The sequence below is a fragment of the Diadema setosum genome, chromosome 19 (assembly GCF_964275005.1).
Source record: "Diadema setosum chromosome 19, eeDiaSeto1, whole genome shotgun sequence".
Classification (NCBI taxonomy): domain Eukaryota; kingdom Metazoa; phylum Echinodermata; class Echinoidea; order Diadematoida; family Diadematidae; genus Diadema; species Diadema setosum.
Genome location: NC_092703.1, coordinates 22,970,751 through 22,997,808, shown reverse-complemented (window position 1 = coordinate 22,997,808; position 27,058 = coordinate 22,970,751). Strand labels below are relative to the sequence as shown.

Below are 27,058 nucleotides of genomic sequence, written 5' to 3'. Positions count from 1 at the left end.
TAAGACATTCATTTAACAATAGAATACGTAGGAAATTAATTTTGATACCAGATTCTTTTTTAAGTGCATTGTTAGGAATGCTACAAAGAATGTTATCAAAAAAAATAGTATTCTGGGAGCTTCATTTTCTGATTTAGAGAAAGATGTATGATTTTAAGCATATTGGCATATTTAATCAATATAATGAAAATTTCAATTTCAGGTTTTATAGTTTGGTAGATAACGCCACAGGAAATGTGTGTGTCAATCTTCATGGCGATTGCGCTATCGACGGCCCAGATCTGGGGGGGGGGGGGTGGTGATTCAACCCTCCCCCGGCCACAAAACAGCCCCAAAAGCCCGGCCTGGTTAGGGTTAAAGCAACCCCCCCCCCCCCTCCCCTCTCACACATGCTAGTGACTCTGCGGGGGAAAAAATCTCTAGAAGCAATCGAGCGTTATATAGATACGTTAAAGTAAAAAGAAAAAAATACTCTTCTAGCCCTGATTAACACTAAATTTGGGTATGATACCTTAAGATCTATTTCTTGCATGTATTACCGTGAACTTTACTGTCAGTGTTTTCGTTTTGCCGTTTTGCACCACGACAGGCTTATGGCAGGGCTCTGTAGTGTTGAGCAGTGTAAAAGAGACAACTCTGCCAAGCAGAATTTATAAGGATTACATGAATAATCATTACGTCAGAGATGATTATCCCATATGCCGTGAATTTAAAAACCAACATGCCTGTTGGTACGAATGACCCTTCTTTCCTGCTAATTCGCAAAGTGGAACTCCAAACCGGCTTATTGCTCTTCCATGGAAGTGTGTGGCATCCGTCTCCATCAGTGACCATCCCGTCTGGGTTCAAAGGCTATTCTTATAGGACTTCCGAAATGGACAGGATGCCGTCTTGTTTTCATATTTGTTTGTGAAGTGTTTCAAATGCAGATTTTTAGGAACAACATATATTCACCTGTCCTGTCACACTCACAGCACGTCTTGCTATAACAGGGCTCGCAAAGACACTTTTTTTCCCCTCTGGTGGCCCGTGGCCACTAGCATCTGTAAATCTGAAATCTTTTGTGGCCAAAAATGGAAATGTACGTAGAGGTCTGAAACATAACGATTCATTTCAAATCTTAAAGGATTGTTTGGTGTTGGCTGAGATGAGGATTCCGATTTTAACCTTTTTTGCGAAATACTTTGAAACCATAATACAATTCTAAAAGTAATTCAAAATTTATTTAATGAAAATCGGTTTTGAAATGGCTGAGATATCCAAAAATAAAGTTAGACAAAGCGGTCCTAATTGTTGTATCAACATAACAGAGAGTTCTGTTTAAAACTGGTTGAACGTACTGCACAGTCCGTCACGTCAACCCGAAGAGGTTGCAAATATAAGGCGAAGAGGCGTTATAGTTTCACCTGGTTTCAGGAATTATATTTTTCACGGCTTTTAACATCCAGCGCTCCTTGAAGTGTCACATACGAACTGAAAGCTAAAGCTTATGCAATATCTAGTTAGTTACCGCAGACAGTGTCAATCCTTGTCCAATTAAGTATCTTCCTGAACTCCACATTCAAAACTTGGATAGGGCTCACCCCTGTAAATAAAATGGACTGTCTCAGACCCCTTCACAAATTCGTACCAAAGATACCAAAATAAATGAAGAAAAAATAATAATTAAAAATCAATGATGTAGTTTGGCAAAAAACTGAATAGCTGTAGACATTGAGTATGAATTCCTCTACAAACTGCTTTTTGGTTGGAAGATGAAAGCTTCTCTGATGGAATTTGAGGGGACTATATTTCATTGGGTACGTGTACGGAAAATAGGTGATTTTTTGAGTGACAAGAACTCGTAGTCTGGCTTTGCGGACCCTTGGACAAAATTAGAGCAGAACAACCCACCCTGGAAATTTGATGGATGAAAGGGTATATCTCACTTATTCAGGTTAGTGAAGATGAAACACCTCATTTCTCCCAGCTATTTTACAGAATTTTTTTGAAATTTGAATTTTAACACACGTCTCTATAAATGGGGAATTATTTACCCGTGTGAGCCCTATACCCTGGCCAAATTTTGCCCTCTTAAGAAAAATCTGTTTGATAAGATATCATCTTATAAATTTCTACTAACATAAAACATGCCCAAATAACTGTAACAAAAAAAAAATCCCACCAATACTGGGTAAAATTTTACAGCTATATAACATCCAAAAAGAATTTCCGTTAAATTTTGCATAATGTTTCGGGAAAACATTCATGATTTTACCGATACATTGATTACTCTTGACTTATAAACTTAATTTCGCAAATTAGTTATTTTTTTCTTTTGCCCTATAATCACAGATAACATTGAAGTACACTAAATTTCCACTGTGCTATTTTGAATATTGCTAACATCAGGTCAGTATATATTCACATGTACATGTTTCTTGATTAGAACACGCTTGTATTGCGTAAGGGACAATCCCAACATCGGGTTCATATTCCAAATTAATATCCTGTCACGAAATCAAATTTTTATACGTTGCCAATTTGTGTTTTAAAGCTATTTTCCCTCTTCTAGAGTAAAGTTTTCAAAGCTTTATTATGTGGTTTGTGTATGTCTTTGCAAGTCTCTGAGCTAAGTTAAAAAAAAAAGTCTTATTCATCTGTTTGTCTACAGTCATGATTATTTGAAAAGGCGTATGTGTACAGTATTTGTAATGAGAGCGTTATGATAATAGTGCCTACAAGAACTATCCCAAAACAGGTCGACTTAATTCAAACATAACAATATCCGAACTAATGATAAATTCTTGTGCGACTTCTACTCTCAACATTCACTTAACACTCTTGGTATCTGAAATTTACTAAAACAACTCTAGATATCAAAAAGGAAATGCTTGATATTTATCAAAATATGCATTTTTTAGTTCAAATATGTGCAATTTTGTATGTGAAGAAGGGCCTACTGTATTCTCGATTTCAAGTATCCTAAATTTAATATTGTTCTCATCACAATGATATCATGATATGAACAATAATGTTTAAACGACTTGCAACGCGCCTATAAAGCCATTGCACTACTCTGATACCAGAAGCGAAACACGTCGAACATGAAAGTTATGAATGATACTCGCTATAGCATTGTCGTGTCTGGCGTGTTTTACTGATCATGCTGGTTGCGCTATTGTCAGGAATACTCAGGTTTTGGCAGAATATGGCATATATCTGATGAAGTTGGAAACAGCCAGACTATAGTGCGTTCTTTTCTTATGCATCGCGCAAACATGGGCAATAAAGTGAAGCTATTTTGCATCGCCTTTTCTGTTATTGGAGTAGTGTTGATTTTGATGATGAATGAACAACTTAGCTCTGATATCCTGCGTCGAATTCATATCATTTCAGTACGAGCTCGGCTACATCTGCCCCCGGTCCCAGTTAGAGGCGGGCCTGAACAGGTATCGGTACTGATTTTTGTCCTTCCATAGTATACTATTAGGGCATATTTATGCCCTTTAAATACGTTCCAGACATTTTTGTCTGATTTCACATCATGTATTGTAATTAGTACATAAATCGATAGTGCCATGTGTACATGACGTGCACGGACTTTATTGCGGTCTCCAGAGCAGATAATACAGCATATAGCTTCACCCGCGTAGGATTTATGCATGCCTTCATCTTTGTTCTGCTTCCTTGTTATATCGTGCTTTTTTACAAGGAGCTGCTACTATGTCATCATTCTCGTTCGTTGTGATTTGTGATTGATTTTGAAAGCATTCTTATTCCTCATCCTAATCACTATAAATTCTGAAACTATATAGGCCAATCCAATTATGACCAATATGTTGAGATGCCTATTAAGTTTAAAAGTCATCCGGAAGTCTCCTATAGGGCTCCGTCTCACTACTTACATTATTGTTATACAGCACACTAATTGATATGTTTATCCATGCCTCTGAGAGCCGAGCATGCTGGGGGTGCTGCAGAACCCTGACTTTTTGCAATTTATTTGTGAAAAATAAGGAAGCACTCCACAGTTTGTTTGTTTGTAACTAAATTATAAAGGAGCAAACAAATTCAAGGCAGTTGAACAGTCTCATATAGTGGCATAGTCATTATTACGGTTAATTGTATAAATCATACAAGGCATTATACTCAGTATTTGATTCTACAACGGAAGCAGGAGACCGTAACCATTACAAGCATGGCTTGAATGGACTGACTGCCTCAAAGGGAATTTATATTTGTTCAAGGTTGTATGCCTTTAAAATAACAAAAGGTATAGATTTTTGCAAAAGAGATATGTCGTGGGAGAGACATGTAAAGTAGTGCTGTGTGTGTACAGCATACAGCTGCGCATTAGATGTTTTTTCCTGGGGCCACGTTGTATATCATATATATCATATAATCATCAATGAGATTATCAATACGATGTGGGATGAGACCATCCTAATCTAAGCAAGAGGGTTGTTTTTGTATATTACTGAATGTATTGCGTTAAAATGTACTTCTTTATGCTAGATTTAAAGAAAAATATATAGTTATGCTTGTGTTTTCAGGGAGCTGCGGGTACGGCATTCCATGCATCTGGTCCGTGATTTCCGACCGACCTGTGTGATATAAGTTGTTGTGTTTTGTTTTGTTTTTAATATGTGAGTCGAAATTTCTTGAGTGTAGTGCAGGGTACGAGTGAATCTTTGTATTACAACCGAAGAAGATTTGAAGGGACTGCTGCAACAAATTTTCGATGCATTTGTCAAGGCTCGATCCACATAAGCGGTGACCCGGCGGCCAGGGGCTACTAAAATTGATGTCGGGCTACCGAATTTCCAAATAGGTTATGTTTTGGATAGACAGATCGGGCAGATAAAACTCGAAATAAAGTTCTATGTTTCCTTTTATTTCGGGCCACTACATTTCTTTTTCTGGCAAACAAAACATCGAAGTCAACAAGTGGCCCGAACGGGACACTATAAAGAAAAATGATAGCTACGGTGCGTTCAATAACTCAGCACTTGGCATTTCCATAAATTAATGTGTCAACGAGCAGGCCAAATTTTCAAATTGAACACACCGAGCTAAATGACACATCAATTTGAAGCCTATTGTATGAACTTTCGGAAATCGCACGTAACAAATAATTTGTGTCAAGGAGTAGGCCTATACTGTAGTTTTCTAAAGCACAACGCTACATTGTCAGCCAGACATCATGCAATGATGCGACACAGTAGGTTAGCACATCCGTTTAAATGAAGCCAATTTCAAGAAAAACACTCAACATATTTGTAACAAACATGTCATTTTATTTCTGTGCCAGCTAGGGGTTCCCATGAGAAACTGTCATCTTACTTGGTCAAGACGTACTCTAGACCAATATTGCACTGTAAAAACATGGGTGTTAGATTTAACACCACGGGTGTTAAATCTAACACCGATCAAAATTCAATAAAGGACCACACCCACAGGTGTTGAAAATGCACTGTGATGGTGTTGAAAAGTGTTCACCTGACACTTCGTGGTGTTAATTTGACACTGTACCTGGTGTTATTTTGACACTGTACTGGTGTTAATTAAAAAATGACACCACATGGTGTTGATTTGATATTTGTTGGTGTTAATATCAATGGTTTAACACCAGTCCAGCTTCAATAAGAGACCACACCAGCTGGTGTTACTGTGGTGTAAATTTATTTTCACATTTTTTTCAAAAATCTAGTATTTTAATGTAAAATTCTTGATCGTCTTGTTTAAATTAAAAATCAACAAGAAGTGCAGTTACTAAGAAATCCTTCAAAAAAAAAGTTTAAAATTTGGAAATGACACCCGGAGGCGTATTTCTTATTTACACGCAAGCCCGTGGCTTTTCGCAATTAAATTCAATGAAACAGCTAGTAATACGTCTATGCTTACTCCGCTCGGGTTCGTTGCGAAGAGTTGTGCGAGTGCCTCTGCTCGCAACGATTCGATTCGTGCATGTTCATCAGTGAGTGTGTGCACGGGCTGTGAAAGTTTTGCCTGCCGTGGTAGACCCTCATCGAATAGTACACTATGTGTAAATTAATAAGTATGTAAACGAGTGCGAAAAACAAAACAATGCAAAACAAAAAATCTGACAAGGAGGAGAGGGGGGAGAGAGAGAATCATATTCACAGGAAAGAGATAAAAAAGCAATGAATATTCTGTGATATCTCATCAGTCATGCGCAACAGTGATCAATGTTATTGCGGGTTCCATATTCCGGATGCACAACTGTATTGGTGTAGGCTACCTATATAAAATGATGGGGATGTATTTATTTCTCAGCCCCCAACCCCCTCTGTTATATTTGTTGCTATTAAAGGCCCCTAAATTTATCTTCAGACTGATGGTATATTATTTTGTTTCTCAAACCTGCCCCTCTTTTCTTCATACTAGTTTCAAAGACTCACTGTGCATATGCATTTTCCGACCTCTCTCGACCCCTTCCTTTTTCAAATGCATGACACGTGTATTTCTTCCCTTCCTCGATCACTGATTGAATTATCATACAATTCATTTGTTTCTTACGACTTTCTCTGCCTCTTCCCTCCTCTCTTTCTCATTTCAAAACTTTACAATGTTTGTTAACAAGACTACTTTCTACTTTCTACATTGATCAGTTTGTCTAGAAACACTGTACAGTCACGTGTACAGTATATAGTATTAGTATGAAGGAAAATTACACCACTACTGCATGAATTCATTATCACTTTATTCACTTCTTTTTGTTCAAACACTTTTTTTTCATGAAGGTTTATACAGAGATAACCTGATCCTCCAATATCCAAGAAGTATTATAATACAAACTAGAACTATCACTCAATGTGATTTATACCCCTACTAACAAAGTAACTGACATTTGCCATATCTCACGTCAAGTGCTCAAAACCTGAGTGAGTACAGTAAATAAATCAACAATTTCTATGATTTTCATTAGAAATACTGTTACCATAGCAACACAATGTTTGACATTAAGAAAAAATAAAGTTTGCCCAGCTAAATATCATAACTGTCACCGCGATGTGCCAAATCTCAAGTCAAATGCTCAAAACTGAGGGAGTTAAGTGAATTCATGATGTCATTGTATTATGATTTTCATTCAAAATAAAATTAGGCTGTCACCATATTGTGTCGAGCCCACTAATGTCAATAATATTCGACCACTAGTGTGGCTGTCGTATCTTTACGCATTTACACTCCCAATACAATGTGCCATAATTCAGTCAGATCATTTGATTGTCTTTATTCCGAGTGGTTCCCAATCGACGTTTTCTCTTATTCTTTTCTTTAATCTGTACACGTAATCTCAGTTTTATATTCGAATGTACACACTGTATGTATGTTCCATTCTCTTGCAAAACAAAAAAGAAATGACTGCATTTTATTTTTGTAACATATGATCGATGCAGAAAATTCCGGATAAATTCATTTGAATTTGGATCGTGTAATGTCATAACAACCACTAACAGGAAGCTTTAGATTTTAGACGCGCGGACGTTCAAAGGGGAAAAAAAAACATGGTCTGAGCGTGCGCAGAAGCGCACGCTCAGAACATGTTTTTTTTTCCCCTTGAACGTCCGCGCGTCTAAAATCTAAAGCTCCCTAATGTCATAAGATGACGACGACAAATGTCATAACGACCACTAATGTACGTCGACGACAATGTCATAATGACCACTGTAATGTCATGACACGTCTACGATAAATGTCAAGATCGGATTAACACGTCGACGACAAATGTCAAAATCGGATTAACCACAAATGTCATAACACGTCAACGACAAATATCAAAATTTCCATTTTTACTGCAAATGTCATCACGTTGACGACAAATTTCATAACGACTACTAATGTCATAACACGTCGACGACAAAAGTCGTAACATCGGACAAATATCAAAGTCTGATTATCCACAAATGTTATAACACGTCGATGACAAGTGTTAAAATCGAACTAACCACAAATTTCATAACGCGTCGACCATGAATGTCAAATTTTCCAAATTTATCACAAATTTCAGAATGCGTCACAGGGGCGGATCACGGAATTCCGTAAAGGGGAGGCGCCTTTACAAAAGTAAAGACTGCAGCACCCCTCCATTTTTCTTTTTTTTTTTTCGTTTAAACAAATTAAATAAGAAGAACATAATTAGGGGGATGGAGTTGCGCCAGCCTTTCATTTTGAAAAGGTGTCTCCCCTTTACGGAATTCCCTGATCCGCCCATGAAATGCAAGCAATGAGTTTTGACATTTGTGGATGACGTAATAGCGGATCGAGACGGGTGCATCTCCCTCTGGTGCCCCTTTCTGTTTTTGTTAAAACAACAGAAATGAAAAGAAAAAAATAGGGGGTTGCGCCAGCTTGTAGTTTTGAAAAGTCGCCTCCCTGTAATGCAAGCATCGGGTTTTACCATTAACCTGTGGCTGAAGCAGTCGCGGGGGCGCGGCGCCCCTCCCCGTCTCTATTTTTGTTAAAAAAAAAAAAAAATACAATTCAAAAAGGGAGGAGGTTGCATCAACCTTTGATTTTGTTAAGGTGCCTCCCCTTTACAGAATTCCTGGATCCTCCCCTGTGATGCATTAGGTCCTATGACATTTGTGGTCGACGCGTTATGAAATTTGTGGTTAATTCGATTTTAACATTATGTCATCGACGTGTTATGACATTTGCAGTAAAAACAGAAATTTTGACATTGTGTCGTCGACGTGTTATGAGATTAGTGGTTATGACATTTGTCGTCGACGTCTTATGACATTATTGGTCATTATGAAATTTGTCGTCGACGTGTTATGACATTAGTGGTCGTTATGACATTTGTCATTGACGTGTTATGACATTTACAGTAAAAAAAAAAGAAGAAATTTTCACATTTATTTTGTCGTCGACGTGTTATGAGTTTAGTGGTTATGACATTTGTCGTCGACGTCTTATGACATTATCGGTCATTATGAAATTTGTCGTCGACGTGTTATGACATTAGTGGTCGTTATGACATTTGTCATTGACGTGTTATGACATTTACAGTAAAAAAAAAGAAATTTTCACATTTATTTTGTCGTCGACGTGTTATGAGTTTAGTGGTTATGACAAATCGTCGTCGACATGTTATGATATTTGCAGTAAAAACTGAAATTTTGACATTTGCCGTCGACGTGTTATGACATTTGTGGTTAATCCGATTTTGATATTTGTCGTCGACATGTTATGACATTAGTGGTCGCTATGAATTTGTCGTCGACGTTATTGGTCGTTATGATATTTCTCGTCGACGTGTTATGACATTAGTGATCATTATGAAATTTGTCGTCGACGTGTTATGGCATTAGTGGTCGTTATGACATTTGTCTTCGACGTGTTATGAGATTATGGTTATGACATTATTGTCGTCGACGTCTTATGACATTTGCAGCAAAAATGGAAATTTTGACATTTGTCGTCGACGTGTTATGACATTTGTGGTTAATCCGATTTTGATATTTGTCGTCGACATGTTATGACATTAGTGGTCGCTATGAATTTGTCGTCGACGTTATTGGTCGTTATGATATTTCTCGTCGACGTGTTATGACATTAGTGATCATTATGAAATTTGTCGTCGACGTGTTATGGCATTAGTGGTCGTTATGACATTTGTCTTCGACGTGTTATGAGATTATGGTTATGACATTATTGTCGTCGACGTCTTATGACATTTGCAGCAAAAATGGAAATTTTGACATTTGTCGTCGACGTTATGACATTGGTCGCTATGACATTTGTCGTCGACGTGTTATGACATTAGTGGTCATCATGAGATTTGTCGTCGACGTGTTATGACATTAAAGTGGTCATTGTGACATTGTTTTTGTCGTTGACGTGTCATGGCATTAGTGGTCGTTATGACATTTGTCGTCGTCTTATGACATTAGTGGTTGTTATGACATTACACGATCTAAATTCAAATGAATTTATCCGGAATTTTCTGCATCGATCATATGTTACAAAAATGAAATACAGTCATCTCTTTTTGTTTTGCAAGAGAATGGAACATACAGTGTGTCTTTTCGAATATAAAACTGAGATTGCGTGTATACAGATTAAAGAAAAGAGTAAGAGAACACGTCGATTGGGAACCACTCGGAATAAAGAAAATGATCTGACTGAATTATGGCACATTGTAGTGGGAGTGTAAATGTTTAAAGATACGACAGCCACATTAGCGGTCGAATATTATTGACATTAGTGGACTCGACACAATATGGTGACAGCATAATTTTATTTTGAATGAAAATCATACAATGACATCGTGAATTCCCCTATATATTCCCTCAGTTTTGAGCATTTGACTTGAGATTTGGCACATGTGACAGTTATGATGTAGCTGGGCAAACTTCATTTTTTTCTTAATGTCAAACATTGTGTTGCTATGGTAACAGTATTTCTAATGAAAGTCATAGAAATTGTTGATTTATTTACTGTACTCACTCAGGTTTTGAGCACTTGACGTGAGATATGGTAAATGTCATACGTGGGGGGGGGGGGGTATAAATCACATTGAGTTATAGTTCTAGTTTGTATTACAATACTTCTTGGATATTGGAGGATCAGGTTATCTCTGTATAAACCTTCATGAAAAAAAAGTGTTTGAACAAAAAGAAGTGAATAAAGTGATAATGAATTCATGCAGTAGTGGTGTAATTTTCCTTCATACTGATACTATATACTGTACACGTGACTGTACAGTGTTTCTAGACAAACTGATCAATGTAGAAAGTAGAAAGTAGTCTTGTTAACAAACATTGTAAAGTTTTGAAATGAGAAAGAGAGGAGGGAAGAGGCAGAGAAAGTCGTAAGAAACAAATAAATTGTATGATAATAAGAAATACACGTGTCATGCATTTGAAAAAGGAAGGGGTCGAGAGAGGTCGGAAAATGCATATGCACAGTGAGTCTTTGAAACTAGTATGAAGAAAAGAGGGGCAGGTTTGAGAAACAAAATAATATACCATCAGTCTGAAGATAAATTTAGGGGCCTTTAATAGCAACAAATATAACAGAGGGGGTTGGGGCTGAGAAATAAATACATCCCCATCATTTTATATAGGTAGCCTACACCAATACAGTTGTGCATCCGGTCTTCCATATGGAACCCGCAATAACATTGATCACTGTTGCGCATGACTGATGAGATATCACAGAATATTCATTGCTTTTTTATCTCTTTCCTGTGAATACGATTCTCTCTCTCCCCCCTCTCCTCCTTGTCAGATTTTTTGTTTTGCATTGTTTTGTTTTTCGCACTCGTTTACATACTTATTAATTTACACATAGTGTACTATTCGATGAGGGTCTACCACGGCAGGCAAAACTTTCACAGCCCGTGCACACACTCACTGATGAACGTGCACGAATCGAATCGTCGCGAGCGGAGGCCACAGAACTCTTGGCAGAGGCACGAGCGGAGTAAGCATAGACGCATTACTAGCGGTTTCATTGAATTTAATTGCGAAAAGCCACAGGCTTGCGTGTAAATAAAAAATACGCCACCCGGAGGTGTTAATTTAACACAAGAAATGAGCACCGAAAATTTAACACCAGCTCGGTGTTCACTATTTAACACCGGACTTTTTGCAGTGTGGGAGAGCCATGCATTATGGTGGAGACAACCAGTCGCCATAGCGACATCTTTTTCTAGTTACATATACACTCATCAAAAAAAAAAAAAGAAAAAAGAAAGTAAACTCTTGTTCAGGTTCATCTCTTACATGGATTTTTGGGCCGATATCAATGTTTTATATACCAACTTAAAGGTAACTTAATTGGCTATCAACCTAGTAGGTCAATAAAAAGAGAAACTTTATGCATGAGTGAACACATTCGTTTTTCTCTTACAAGGCAGAAAAGTAAAAATTGCAAGAATGGAAAAATTGTTATTCAAGCGTATGTTCTCTCCCATGTGATTGTAACAGTGCAACAAAAGACAGATTAAACACATTAAGAAATGCAAATTAATTTGTAAAAATCAACCTTTGGTCTCTATAATGTCTCTGTAACATTCCAAAGAGAAAGAAAGACAAAAAATAATGGAGGAAACTGAAGAATCTTCTGTCAAATCCATTTTCAAAAGACATAAGAGAAGAAGTAATGTTGAAAAAGATGGTAAAAATTTGAAATTTTATACCAAATTAAGAAAATTGAAATAATATTTAGTTCTTGAAGTTGTCTTATGAATTCTTAAATTCCTTAATCAAAAAAGGAGATAAAGAAATTCTGTCACCTCTGCGACTTACTCCCTGTGTCATAAATTTTAAACTTTGAGTTGACAGAAAATTCTCATGTTGCCTCTTCAGTTTCCCCACTGTTTTTGTTTTAGAATATAAAGAGAAACAAGGGAACAAAAACTTCTTTCTTCTGTTTCACTCATGTCTGTCATTGCGTTAAATTGGTCTTTTGTGATCATTGTTATCTTGAAGGGCATTTGCATATCGATTTCAACGTGTCAATTTCTGCAATTGTTACTTTTGTGCCTTGGAGAACAAAAAATGAATGTGTTCACTCATGCGTAAAGTTTCCCTTTGTATAAACCCACCAGGTTGCTAGCCAATTAAATAATCCTTAATATGGTATGCAACACAATGATTTTTATCAAAATCTTCAATGAGTGTTTACTTTCTTTCTTTCTTTTTTTTTTTGTTTGCTGAGTGTATATTATAGTTGGAATAATAAAGGGTTCATGTATTTGCCTGTTGGCAAATGCCTATTGGCTTTAATGGGAATGTAGCCTATTACACTACGTAAGTGATAAGTCCACCTACAAATATGGATTGAGTAAATGCAGCAGTATTAGTAGAACACATCAGTGAAAGTTTGGGGAAAATCGGTTTAAAAGTTGTGAATTTTTGAAGTTTCTGCGTAGTCACTGCTGGATGACAAGACTGCTACAGTGTGTGATATGCATAGAACTATAAGGAAAATATTAAGAGAATTTCACATTAATTAAAAAAAGAATAAAGTGCACATTAATTTTCCTCGACTTGTCACTGACGTATGGTAAGGGTAGTGCTTTATTCCCCTGCCTTCTCAAAGAGGCAAGTCAAGTGTTCTTTCATTATGCGAGAAAAGTGAAAATAATATGTTGAATTTTCTTTATATTTTCTTTATATCGTTCTACACAATGTCATGTGACATATCACAAGCTGTTGCAGTCTTCTCGTCCAGCAGTGACTAAGCAGAAGTTCAAAAATTCATGACTTGGTAATGCTCAAAACTTGGCTGCGGGTAAATCGGACTTTCGTGCGCACCTCCGGGCACCTACGGGCGAGATACGCGCTAGGTACTGTCAGGTGCGAAACAATTGATGGGAGGTCCGTGTAGCAAAAAAAAAAAAATATTTCCCCGCAAGTCAACCCGCAACAGTCAGTCCGCAGCACCCGATAATTCGCTCGTATTTATTCAACTGGTATGCAAGACCGCTCTAGGCTTGCATACGTAATGAGCTGCGGAAGGGGATTTTGTCCTTGGGCTTTCGGCAACAAAAATACACCTTATGTTCACAAATTTGGTATCAAATTCAAGGAAAATATGTAAACTATCGCCACATGTTACTCAAATTATTGTAAATGAAAAATATCATAGCGTAATTTGAGCTTGAAAAACAGTGAAAAAAGTAATTCGTGCAGTACACGTTCAAGACGTCAAAAAAATACCAAATTCACCTTACGTCTCAATGAAAATGTTTTATTTGGTAGTCCATCTCCTAATCTTTGTATCCATGTAAATATCTTGACAATTTGTTTGCTTAATCCGGTCAGGAACGAGTAAAATATACATCGATGTCAGTGCTGATCAGCTTGAAACCGTGCAATGTCAAGAGTAAGCTCTCTCATTGGACAGCGCTTGCATTCAGCGCTTGCATTACGTCATTACGTTGCTACATAACGGTTTCATGCCACTTGCGGTTTCTTGGCACGCGTGTAGTTCAAGCGCTGAATGCAAGCACTGTCCAATGAGGGAGCTCTTTTGCGCCACTGTACACTTTGTGTGGAGCATACTTCCGGCTTAGGAGTGAATTTTACAGACATTTCAAAACGGAAAAACTAGTATAAATCATGCTTGCGTCTCCTTGACTCCAATATATGATGAGCATTTAAGTTTCCTCTCTACGAAAAAGCCAAAATCAGAAACAACAGTTTCTTAATCCGATCAGGAACCAAAAAAGAACTTTAGACGACAAAATCTTCCGTGAAAAAGCAGGTAACATTTACGCAAATTCAACTGATTATATAGTCATGATAAGATCCGATGTTATACGCAAATTTAGTATCAAAGTAAAGATCAAAGTCTGGAGAACAATTTACCGTGACTTGGAGCCATGACGAATGTATGTATAAGTCGCTACACTGTGAAAACCATAGCCCTATCACAGTCTCGCAAAATCTCGCACGACGAGACACATTTCGAACGCAAAGATCGTCAACGAGAGTGCTGAATAAATCTTGCCGGATCGGCTCATTAGCATACGTGCTGCGGACTGACTGGCAAGGCTTCCCAAGACACGGTGTGACAAGGCCTTGAGCATGCTCAAAACTCGTTCCGGGTGAGTCTCGGAGATTTGCCCGCAGAGGTACACGCAGAACACCAGCTAGAGGCCCTTAGCGGCAGCACCTCTCATGCAACTCCCACGCAGGTACTTCGCAGTCCCCGTATGTCACTCGTAGCTGAAAATGGATCGGTTTCGAAGCTAGTGCTCTCACGCAGGTCACGCGGAATACACGCAAGTAGCGGGTAAAAAACACGCGTCTAGCAGTAAGACGCAAGTACGGAACTCGCCCACATCCTTGTCTGCCCGCAGAAAATTCTCCTGCATGCTGGAAAATCCCTACTCGCAACAAGCCCGCGTAGCTTACCCGGAAAGGTGTCACAGATATTTTCCTTCTAGGAAAAAAAAAAAAAAAAAAAAAAAACACTGCCAGAAAAATTATACTACCAATAGTTGATGGCAATTGTGGTCTTTCTTTATGAATATTATTGTAACTTTTCTGTGAGTTCATATTTCACTTTTCTGGTTTCTTCACTTCATGATATGCTTCATTGAAAGGTCTGTGTCTGATATGAGACTTGCTGACATTGTTTTTTAGTCGAAAAATAATAAGTAATAATTGGTCCTATTATTTCTTATTAGTATGTTTATTATCGTGGTTATTATCATTACGATGATGATTATTATTATTATCATCATTATTATTATAATTATTTATTTTGAATTTGCCAGAGACAAGACAAGTTAATTTCGAGTTATGCCTATCAAAGTTTAGACAATACTACTGCATTTATACCTTTGCAACCGACAGCACAATTTGTTTATCTGCAAGAATCCCGATTGGATCCCATTTTCTTAGCTCAATTTTCCACTAAAGAATTGTATTCATTTCTGGTTAGTTTCCTTTGTTTGCGTTTATTCACAAGAAATTGATATATGACGTTTGTGATTTGCTTCCTTTTGCCCGAGTGGGGCAGTACAGGTTGGGTCGGGGTATCTGTGCTCATAGTACATTAGAATCAGACAAAACAAGATACAAAATCGGACCTTATATGAGAGTTGACACATGATTGAGAAAGTGAAATTCAGATTAATAATGTAAAAGATGTAATTACGGTGTTTTGTTGTTTGTTTGTTTGTATATATATATATATATATTTTTTTTTTTTTTGGGGGGGGGATGAAGTTTCATCGTGTTATACTGTAATACTTTAAATGAGGTTAGTGTTCTTAAACCACCTCTTCAACTCTCTATTCTAGAGTTGTACATCTACCTTCACTATTTTTATTTGTTAAGTGAATCGAGGAGTTTGTGTCCTTCGTGCCAATTCATTTTTATGTCACGTCATTCCATACTAACGATTACTAGTACGTGATGATTATATTAAGGAGCTACATACGTATTTTATATACCACGTAATTCTATATACATCACATTGATCACAATCAAAAGATCAAACTATTTGTATATAAATTATGTGTATTTATGTGTATGTTATATCAGCAGGAGTGTTATGTTATATACAATAATTATTGTCGGCATTTGTATTTGTTTCGCACCACTTTGCCTTCTTGTACAAATCAGCATTGTTATTTTGCAATAATTTTGTTTCATTTGGACATGGACAAAAAAATGAAGTATAGGCCTAAGCATTGGATAATTATTTGCTTTTCATTAAAAAAAAAAATGAATTACCGCTGCTGATGTTGACCCCAATTGGATATTTTGGAAACAAATGGTTGTAATTAGTAGGTCAAGGGAGAATAATAAACATAATTGTCCAAATTATGCGAAGAGACATTATTAGGCGATGGCATCATAGACTCAACTGATTTTGTATACCATGGTGTGACACACATTTATTACATGTACAGTACACACCCACACACACGCACGGTGTATATTACACTATTCAAAGTTAGTATGCTAGTATTTGGCTCGATTCACACAGTTCTGTTTGTTTATTTATATAATTGGCTCTCTTTTCAAAGTAAATTTGGACAGATTGCGTGGATTTCACCTCTCTTTTAGCGTGGTCCCCACCCTCGTTGCAGCTGTATAGCTATAAATGGCGTCGAGTATGAAAGGTGTATAATCATAAAAACACATAGAACGACCTGTAAGATATACAGTCATGATATAATTATTATCTTTGGTGACGCTATGGTGTCTGCATCGCGCGATGTATCGTGTTGAAGGAAGTATTCTTATGCGTGGTTGTAAAAAAAAAAAAAAAAAAAAAAAAAAAACATATGAAAAACTAAAGAACAGGGGAAAGGGAGAGGGACTGGGGGTCAGGAGGCAATTATTCCTGTTAGTTCTGTATTACTACCTGATATTCTATCTCTCTTGAATAGAAACAAGAGATGATGGATTCAATACACAATGGTACAGCAACGGCTTCGAAGAACAGCTCAGTAATGGCCTCAGGTTTTGTCATGACGTCTAGTACTCTCTCATCCTACGAAATTCTCCCGAACAAAAATGTATTCAACCTCAACGATAGAATCCAAGTTCGCATAACCGCTCGAGACACGTCTGGCCGAGTTCGTCAGTCGGGCGGGGACTACTTCCGGGCCAAGCTGGTGTCAACTGACCTGATGGCCGCCTCTCGCTCTGAGGGCGAGATTGTGGATTTCAACAACGGCACGTACTTGGCGGAGTTCGTACTGCGTTGGCCAGGATCAGCATCGGTCTCTGTCATGCTCGTCCATGGAGCTGGTGCTGTGTCCATTCTAGACAAACTTCAAAGAGAACACCCGTCAAGAGCATCTTACCTCGGCATTTTTAAGCGTGGAACCGTGCGTGAGACTACGAAATGCAACATCAACCACGTCTCGTCATTGGTAATATACTTGATAAAAGATGGTGGTAAAATAATGGTGATAAAATAATGTTGATTAACTATAGTACTGTATCATCTTCTGTCAAGGATATAATCTCCCTATTGTAAGCACTGCGCTCCCAGAGGTTCTCTCTCCTCTCACCTTTCGAGTCCCCGACTAACAACATTTAACGGTCAAGAAAGGTCATCAAAGGGGATATAAGTGCAGATGGATTCAGCTATTGCAGAATGATCCATGATCAGTGAAATACTGAACGTTTGAATCCAGTCAGAAGTTATGAATTCTTTAAAAAAAAATGGTGATTCCACGTACTGTACGCTCAGATGAGAACGCTTTCACAATAGCTAAATACCATGACAAGCAAGACGTTCACAAATCCAACTCTTATACATAATACACATTCCCTACACCCATATACTGAGATCTGTCAAGGAAATCATTGTTCATGCTGTCTTGAGGACGTAACTCTTTCGACTTGTTCGATGTCATGAATAGCTGAGCTATAAAAATAAAAAGGCATACCTGTATATAGTACTCTCTAAAAAAATCGAGTGAAAATATTCACTCTTGAAATGAGTGAATACAAAATAAATGAAAATTCATCATGAGTGAAAATGAAAAATGTTCATTTTCACTCGTTTTGGAGTGACCTCAGGGATCACTCGAAGATTTTGGAGTGATCCCTGAGGTCACTCTAAAACGAGTGAAAAATGAACATTTTCACTCAAAATTCACTCCAATTTCACACTAAATTCACTCTTTTTTTTATTCACTCCTTCAAGAGTGAATATTTTCACTCGATTTTTTTTTTAGAGAGTAACCCAATGCCTTGTAACCTCATTCAACTTAAACTTCATTGTTTCAATAGTTTCCTTCTTTGAGATATTTTTTTAAAGTGATTACAATAATACTATATGTATAATGTTATATATATATATATATATATATATATATATATATATATGTACATTTATATTATATGATTTTAATGCATGCGTCCCCAATTATGTATTTATGCTTCACGAACAAATCCCAAACATTTGACTCATTCTAACTCGTAATTATAAGGATAAACGCCCCCCTCCAAAAAAAAAGAAAAAAAAAAAGAATGTGGTCCTCATCCATTGCACGTATCGAAGACTACTGAAACCTCTGCATCAGTGCACCTCTTATTAATTTTGCTTTCCCTATCTTTTTTATTCTTGAAAGGATGATGAGTGCGACTTCACAGACAGGCAATACGGGATCCCTTGGTTCTGCCAGCGACCCAAAAATCTCTCCTGTAAAGAATGGTACTGGCACAAGTCTGATAACAACAACATATACAATGAGCAGACGAATTATCTGTCGGATGGTGAAGCCGAATTCTTCAAGGAGTATGTATATTTCAGGTGGACATGCATGTACATGTACATAAATTAAATTAACATGTACATGCATAGTTACATCTATATATATATATATATATTATATAACGAAGAATCAAGAAATAAACTAGTAATGCATTATTTCGCCAATAAGAATGAGTTTGCAACTGATTGACAAATTGCCCTACATCGACGTAAATAAGCACTGAATTGATCAGTGTTTTAGTAGTAGCCATGATAAAAAATCATGGGCGTACATACTCGAGCAGGATTCGAACCCACGACCTCCTGATCACCGGACAGGCGTCATCTCCACTAGACCACCGAGCTGGAGATGACGCCTGTCCGGTGATCAGGAGGTCGTGGGTTCGAATCCTGCTCGAGTATGTACGCCCATGATTTTTTATCATGGCTACTACTAAAACACTGATCAATTCAGTGCTTATTTACGTCGATGTAGGGCAATTTGTCAATCAGTTGCAATGAAAACATCTCGACGGAAGAACTTCATAAATTTGACTAAGAATGAGTTTATTGAACAACTCAAATTTTCGGTGGTCTCCACCTTCTTCAGGAGTCTCGACGGGGAATGTCAATACCAAAACATAAATTGAACATGAAGAGCGCGCACTCATATACACAGAATTGGTTGCTATGAGAGTGTGTACCCTTTACAATGATGTTGCCATGTAGACGCAATGTAGTCAAGGTACCTCACGCATAAGGAAGAGGATACTGACATGTTTATTGCGTAACAATGGTGTTCAATTACTTTGTATTATCACATGTTATGATATCGACATATGTACTCACCAACGTACCATAAGTTACAAAATTAGGTTAAAGAGCGCTCCAACAATTAAATTGTTTCATGACTTAAAATACAAAAATCTTCGGTAGGAAGAATACAAAATAAGAGTAAATTGATTATTAAGATGGAGACATGAAATCATAATATTTGCTATAATTCGTCATAATCTCAGACAGAATAACCAACTAATCTCTCTATCACAACACCAGTGGTAGTGAAACAGTTATCAATTAGAAAGATATTTTGAAAAAAAAAAATATCTTATAATCCTCGTCATGACTTATTCCTCTCTTTAACGGAAGAATGTGTAACCGTTCAGAATGGATAAATCTCTGTTCAACCCTTCACCTTGAAAGCTCTTACTCTTCACGATTACTCGTAACTCGGCGAGTTTTCTTTCCTCTGCTGATGTGTAACCTCTCCCGAAAATACACACTCTGACATCCTTCAATGAGTGGCCGGGGAGGTTGAAGTGTTTGGCAACGGGAAGGTCGTTCCGATTTTTCAGGATGGACGATTTGTGATTATTAAAGCGCATCCGGAATTTGGTGCTGGTCTCACCGATAGAGATAGCGTGAGGGCATTGTGCGTTAGGTACCTTGACTACATTGCGTGGGGTACCTTGACTACTTATGCGTGGGGTACCCCTTGACTACATTGCGTGGGGTACCTTGACTACTTATGCGTGGGATACCTTGACTACATTGCGTCTACATGGCAACATCATTGTAAAGGGCACACTCTCATAGCAACCAATTCTGTGTATATGAGTGCGCGCTCTTCATGTTCAATTTATGTTTTGGTATTGACATTCCCCGTCGAGAATCCTGAAGAAGGTGGAGGCCACCGAAAATTTGAGTTGTTCAATAAACTCATTCTTATTGGCGAAATAATGCATTACTAGTTTATTTCTTGATTCTTCGTTATATTGGAGCCAATACGTGAATTCGCAACATGTTTATATATTATATATATATCCAGACATGTTGAGAATTCACGTATTGGCTCCACGAAGAAATGAAGAAATAAACTGATAATGCATTTTTTTTTTTGCCAATAAAGAATGAGTTTATTCGACTCAATAAACTCATTCTTTATTGACAAAAAAATGTATTACCAGTTTATTTCTTCATTTACATATATATCATTAAATATATATATATATATATATATATATATGAATATATATACATATATATATATATATATATATATATATATATATATGTTGATAAGGTAGTCCACGTGTTGGCTAGATAAAAAGATAAGTAACAAAGCTGCAACAAAGTTCATGCTGTAGAAGAAATAAACCGTTGGTGAATACAGAATGAACTTTGTTGCAGCTTTGTTACTTATATATATATCTATATATATATATATATATATATATATATATATATATATATATATATAGATATATATATATATATGATTGGGGCACCACCTATCGACAGGGCACCTTCCCATCGACACCCTGCGTATCATGGCTGTTTGCGTATAGAACGAAAAAGTACGCGCGGGATTAAGTGTCATTAGCTATAAAAACAATAAAAACGAAGAAACGAAAATCAAACTCAAACAAACCAAGCTAAAAATTACACATCCGATCAGTTGTTGTTGTTCATTTCCATCTGTGAAGATGGCTGGATAGCCCATATTCAGCTACAATAAGCTGGTCTTCCATGGGGTCCAGTTGGATGTGGGGTGGGACCACTTCACCGGGTTAGACACCCTGCTCTTTGCGATGAATGAATGAAGCGGGATCTTTTACGTGCATGAGCTGTGACTCTCTCATACACAGGACCTCCATTTTATGTCCTATCCGCTATCCGAGGGACAGAATGTTTTGCCTCTTGCTAGAGGGGACGGTATGTTTACACACAACATTGCTCAGTCCAGACTCGGGTTCGAACCCGGGCCGCGTGATCGTGAGGCAGACGCGCTACCGACTGAGCCAACTCACCGCCCATTTGTCTTGTGTTCCCATTGTTATTATGCAAGAGCACTTCTGCACGTTTGACAACTTGTTTACTTTTGCAATTTTTACTTTTGTGCCTTGGAAGAGAAAAATAAATGTGTTCACTCATGGATAAGTTTTCCTTCTTATTCACCCACCAGGTTGATAGCCAATTGAAATTTGATTGGTGCTTTTTTTTCAAAAAAGGAGAAATCATTACGTAAGTCTACGCTGCTCTTGCTCTGTCAGGTTACACAGGGTAAGCCAGACATGAAAATTCGTGTTTATATCCAAAATTCAGAACGCCCAAAAGACACGTGCTGTATTGTGATGGGCGACAAAACTGATATATTTTCTAGAATAATGATGAGTGAAAATTATTAGCTGATGTGGCGCATGAATTTGAAGAAGTCATCCTTGATAAAGGTCTATGGATGGAAATTCAGAAGATTCAATTTCTTCGCGGCTTTTAAAGGGATGGTACAGTATTGGTGGAGATGAGAATTGGGCTTTTAACTTTTTGCGAGATACCAAGAAAACACTTATGATATATTACAGAACATACCATTTTAAGAGGAATTCAATATTTATTTGATGAAAATCGGTTTGGAATGACTGAAACATCCAAACACTGAGTAAAACAAAGCGATCGTAATAAAGTGTGCGTCCCACACTTCATTAGACTCGCTCTTTTTTGGATATCTCAGCCATTTCAAAACCAATTTTCATCAAATAAACGTTGAATTCCTCACAAAATTACATGCTCTTTCATATTTCATAAGAGGTTTCTCATTATCTCACCAAAAAATGTTAGAAACCTGAAATTAGGTCTCAAACAAAACTATACAATCCCTTTAAATTATCCTCTCTTGAAAAGTATAATATAAAATCATGTCCGCGTATGTTTTACTTTGTGTGTAAGTGTAGATTTGAGATAAAGAGAGGAAAGAAACGAGACAGAGAGAGAGGGAGTGTTTGTGTGTGTTTGTTTGTGTGTGCATGTGTGTCCATACACTAATGCAGACTGTTCTTTCTTGTATCTTGCAGACACAAGGCTCTTCTACCATGTCAATTTTGTAAATTTAACATATCAACCCTCCAGAAACACGGTAAATTCATTTGCTCTAGATCCTCATGATCACCTCTGAAAGGCATTAAGGAAAGATTTTGACCATAGTCGCAATCTATTCCATTCCAAATTGATTCATATGTATTCGATCTTTGTTCATGAAGAGCTTGCTTCCAAAAGGCGCTAAATCCATCATTTTCCAATGGATTTAGCGCCTTCTGGACGCAAGCTTTTCATATATGTAGATTCAAACAAGGAAGCTCTAGCCAATATCTAGCCTACCTTACCCCATTATATACTATAATGTAGGACTTCCCGTCCAGATTCATTGTTTTGTTATTCAATTTCATGTAAGAACTAGAAGCATTTATTTTCGTCAGTTTTACTCAGCCATTGAAAAATCGTCATTCAAAATCGTTTTCTTCGTTCAAATTGAATAATTTGGGGGCTGATTTCACATTTGCACTTTCTAATTCATTGAATGCGCATACATTTTCGTTGTGGTTATTTAACTTCGTCTCCACCTGTCGCCAGCTCTTTCAGAGTATAATGGGCAAAAAAGTTCATGAAAGGAGCATCACATTTAACCTGCACAACGTCAAATACTGTAGTACTTTTAAAAACGTCTATACATGTAGACCACACACGATGACGTAAGGTATGTAAATTGAAGATTACAAAGCAGTATAACCATCGTTATTAAAACAAAGATGCCAAGTGAAAATTATAAGCACAGTGTAATGATCATAATAAAACATAAACATTATATATCAAAGAAAGCCATTTCATGACATGACGAAATGAGGATTTTTTTTTATTTTTTATTGAAGTTTACATAACTTGTTAAGAAAAAAAAAAAAACCAGCCTGGATGTATTATTATTCAAGTTAAACAAATGCTAATCATGTTGACGAAATTGAAAATAAAAAAGTGAAAGTCACATTTAATGATTAGCTGGACCTCTTGCTTATTTTACACTAAACGTGCATCAAGAAATTGAATGCCCATTTGTGAAAATCGCTTGCTCATAAACGAAATTTAAAGTGCTTTTAAGTGCTCAAAAACGAATTTAAAATCATTAGACCAAAGTCACTGCACCGCTTCAAACATTCGAATTAGAGTGCACATTAAATGAAAATGACTGACAAATTTAGAGATTTCCTGGGAAAAGCTATGATTTCAAACGTAAAAATAAAATTAAGTACATGTATTGGGCTATCAAAGAAAACATGTCTTTTCCGCTCTGTCTCGTAATTCAAGAGGAAATCATTCGTTCATGTTGACCAAGAACATGATGACCGTTGATGCCAGGATATAGTTCTAAACGTTGCTAAGCGTTGTTAAAAGATTATTTTTCATCAACCTGCTCATGAAGTAAAAATATTAAACCTTATCATTCGTTTGCCGTTGTAGTTGAGAACTGTGACACTCTCCGCGTAAATTTTGCATTTCGACAATAAGACGTATATGTTTCAGACATTGCATGTTTCATTCAATAAGATTTCAAGAGGTGCCCAAATCATACAATTGGAAACAGCCACAGACGTGTTTCAGTGTTTTCAGTTTCAGTAGAAATTGTTAACTCTTGTCAACTGTTCGTGTTTGTTTTTCTCAGGAATCGGTAACTAACAATGTGGAATTGATATATTTTAAACATTCAGTGATAATTTAGTAGTTGTTTTTTTTTTCATTTTCACTGTAATTTCGTGAGAAACATTGCACATGCACATTCTCACGATACTACTCATTCGCAGTAAACATTATTCAATTAGTATTATGTTGAACACCTTTGTTGACGGGCAATAAAGACATGAAGAAAAAAATCGCGAAAAGACTTGATCTTCAGGCATGAAGCAGTGATGGATAATGCTAGTAGGCCTACATACAATGCAAATCTAGAACGGGGGGGGGGGCATTTCATGAAAGAACTTGTCGGATAAAATATCTGACAAGTCAATTATATCCGACAAGTTTTGAGAAATTCTTTAGTCTGATTGGCTGATTTCTCTGAACTTGTCGGATATGATTGACTTGTCGGACATTTTATCCGACAAGTTCCTTTATGAAATGCCCCCCCCCCCCCCCCCGGTCTGAGAAAATACTGACTTGGAAATGTCAAACCAGAGTTTTATGAAAGGCTCTGTCATAAAGGAAACGTGTGCAGAGTATTCGAGAAAAATTTAAGGAAAAACTATCTAATTGCGTAGGCGATAGTGTGTCCTAGCTCTATAGCGATGCTACCGTACAGACAGAAGTGTTGCCGTTGAGAGAATACTTCCATTTCTAATAGCGAAACAAGACACGTTTGCTACAAACTGTACTTTTTTACCACACCAGTGAAGTCGAGAAGCTTAGCATATTCACCATTTTGTTTGTTTATGACTCACGGAAATTTCATCGTAAATCGTTAATAATGAAGTGAATACCATATTCACCTAAACAAACTGCAAATCAAAAAGAAAAAAAGAATGCCAGAATGTGCAACCCCTTCTGTATGACTTAGACCATTTTGAGTCTCCATCATTGATCATTGTTGATGTTGTTGTTTGATATGATCCTTCTTTTTCTGTATCTTTCATGCAACAAACCATCAGTCAAACCAGACAAGCACGGAAGGTTGCCCTGGCAACAGCCCTGGAACGATCTTCCAAAGTGCGTACCCGCTGGAGTCAAAAAGTTTGAAAAATCCAGTGCAGGATATTACTACAGGGACAAATGGTTTTCAAACAGGTGCCGAAATTGCGATTTCACGCAAAAGGAGGCAGAGAACTGTCTCCGTAACAAGAGCGTTTTGCTGCTTGGAGACTCAACAAGTCGCATCCTGATCGAGTATCTCACGTCCGCATTGAAGGGAGAAACAGATAAGGTTCCGAACTGCATAACGCACATGGCGAGAAGAGATCTGAATGCAAGCGTATACTTCAAGTTTCATGGTTTACCTACCCGTGGCTCCAACGGCGGCCCCAAGAAGTGTACTTCTGAGCATGTGGCGACTGTGTTGGATCACCTAAACTTTGTTCCAGACGTTTTCATGCTGTCAGTCACCAGTCACTTTTCCGTACACTCTTTTGACTTCTTTAGGGAAAGAATGCGAGTGATTCGAAAGAGTGTAGAGAGGCTACATAAGCGTCATCCAAACGTTCTTTTCTTATTGAAGAGCGCAAACACAAGGGAGTTTAGCAAATTGTCCCACATTTTGTCCAACAGCGAATGGTATATCTACACAATGGACAGAATTGTTCGGGAGACGTTCGCGGATTATCCAAATGTCGGGTTCATAGACACGTGGGATATGACTGCGGCTCAGTTACATCAAGATCGAATTCACCCTGTAAAAGAAGTCACACGCAATGTTGTGAATATGCTTTTATCGTATGTATGTCCACGGTGAGCTCATGACCATTAGCTGTTTTACCACACAAAAAATCAATAACAATAAAAATACTTTACAATCTATTGAAATTAATTCTCGGTTCGAGTTGTTTATTGCAACTGATTGACAAACCACCCTACATCGACATAAATAAGCATATATAATGATAATAATTTACCTGTGTCTTTAAGACATGTCATTATGTTCGTTGCATTGTTGTACCGGTTTCGTGACATTATCTGTATATGCCAACATTTCATTGCATTCCTAATTATTTGTTTGTTGGAAATGAAATAAATCAACTTGAACTTGAACTTGAGCTTTAGTAACGTAGACAAAAAAAAAAAAAAATGGAATACATACTCTAGCCCGTTTTTTAATTTTTTATTCATGGCTACTTCTTTTAAGCAGCGAGTTCTTCGATAATTTATGACGATGTAGGCCGATATTATCATTTGAAGACCTGAATATAAGAACGACCCAAGTCCAATTTTTGGCCAAATTGAGTTTGACATGGGAAATTGTAGCTTATGCATGGACTCATCTTGTGTATAAATGATAAATCCTAATTACCCCTGGAAGTGCCTGAAATGAATGATTTAAATCTTACATGAATGAAAGAATGAAGGATTTAGGTCATTCTTACATTCATATTAAAGCGCCCTCTCTCATCCTTCTCTCATCTCTATAGCAGAATATCATGTATATGAATCAAAGAACGACCCAAGTCCATATGATTCAAAGAACGACCCAAGTCCATCACACAAAATGGCCTCTCCACAATTAATGTGTTGATTGTCATAATAATATATGTTCTAATTTGTATATGTGTATTTTTACAATACTGCAACCAAAAGTGTGACATTGTACTACAAATTAAATTCCACTAGAATGACCTCAAAATAAGCTTCATTTTAATGAATAGTGACTTCTTGATATTCAGGGTTGTACAGAGAGATAGTGCACAAAAAAGCTCTGTAAAAAATTAAATCAGAAAAATGTTATTTTGTGTACATTCCTATAGGGAAATCCATTGAAAATGCTTGGTGTCCTATGTAACATCCGTTACATAGAATATTGAAAATAATTTTAAACACATATTGTTGATCACAAAATATTTAT

The 27,058-nt window shown here is 37.1% G+C and overlaps 1 protein-coding gene across 1 annotated transcript; it reads left to right on the top strand.

Moving 5' to 3' along the window:
- The first annotated feature begins 3,245 nt into the window (after positions 1 to 3,245).
- Positions 3,246 to 25,954, top strand: LOC140242345 (NXPE family member 3-like). The gene is made up of 5 exons (XM_072322081.1): positions 3,246 to 3,431; positions 16,871 to 17,359; positions 18,569 to 18,735; positions 22,542 to 22,603; positions 25,158 to 25,954. Exons 1-5 carry the CDS (start codon positions 3,246 to 3,248, stop codon positions 25,952 to 25,954), a joined length of 1,701 nt encoding a protein of 566 aa, XP_072178182.1.
- Positions 25,955 to 27,058: the final 1,104 nt, after the last annotated feature.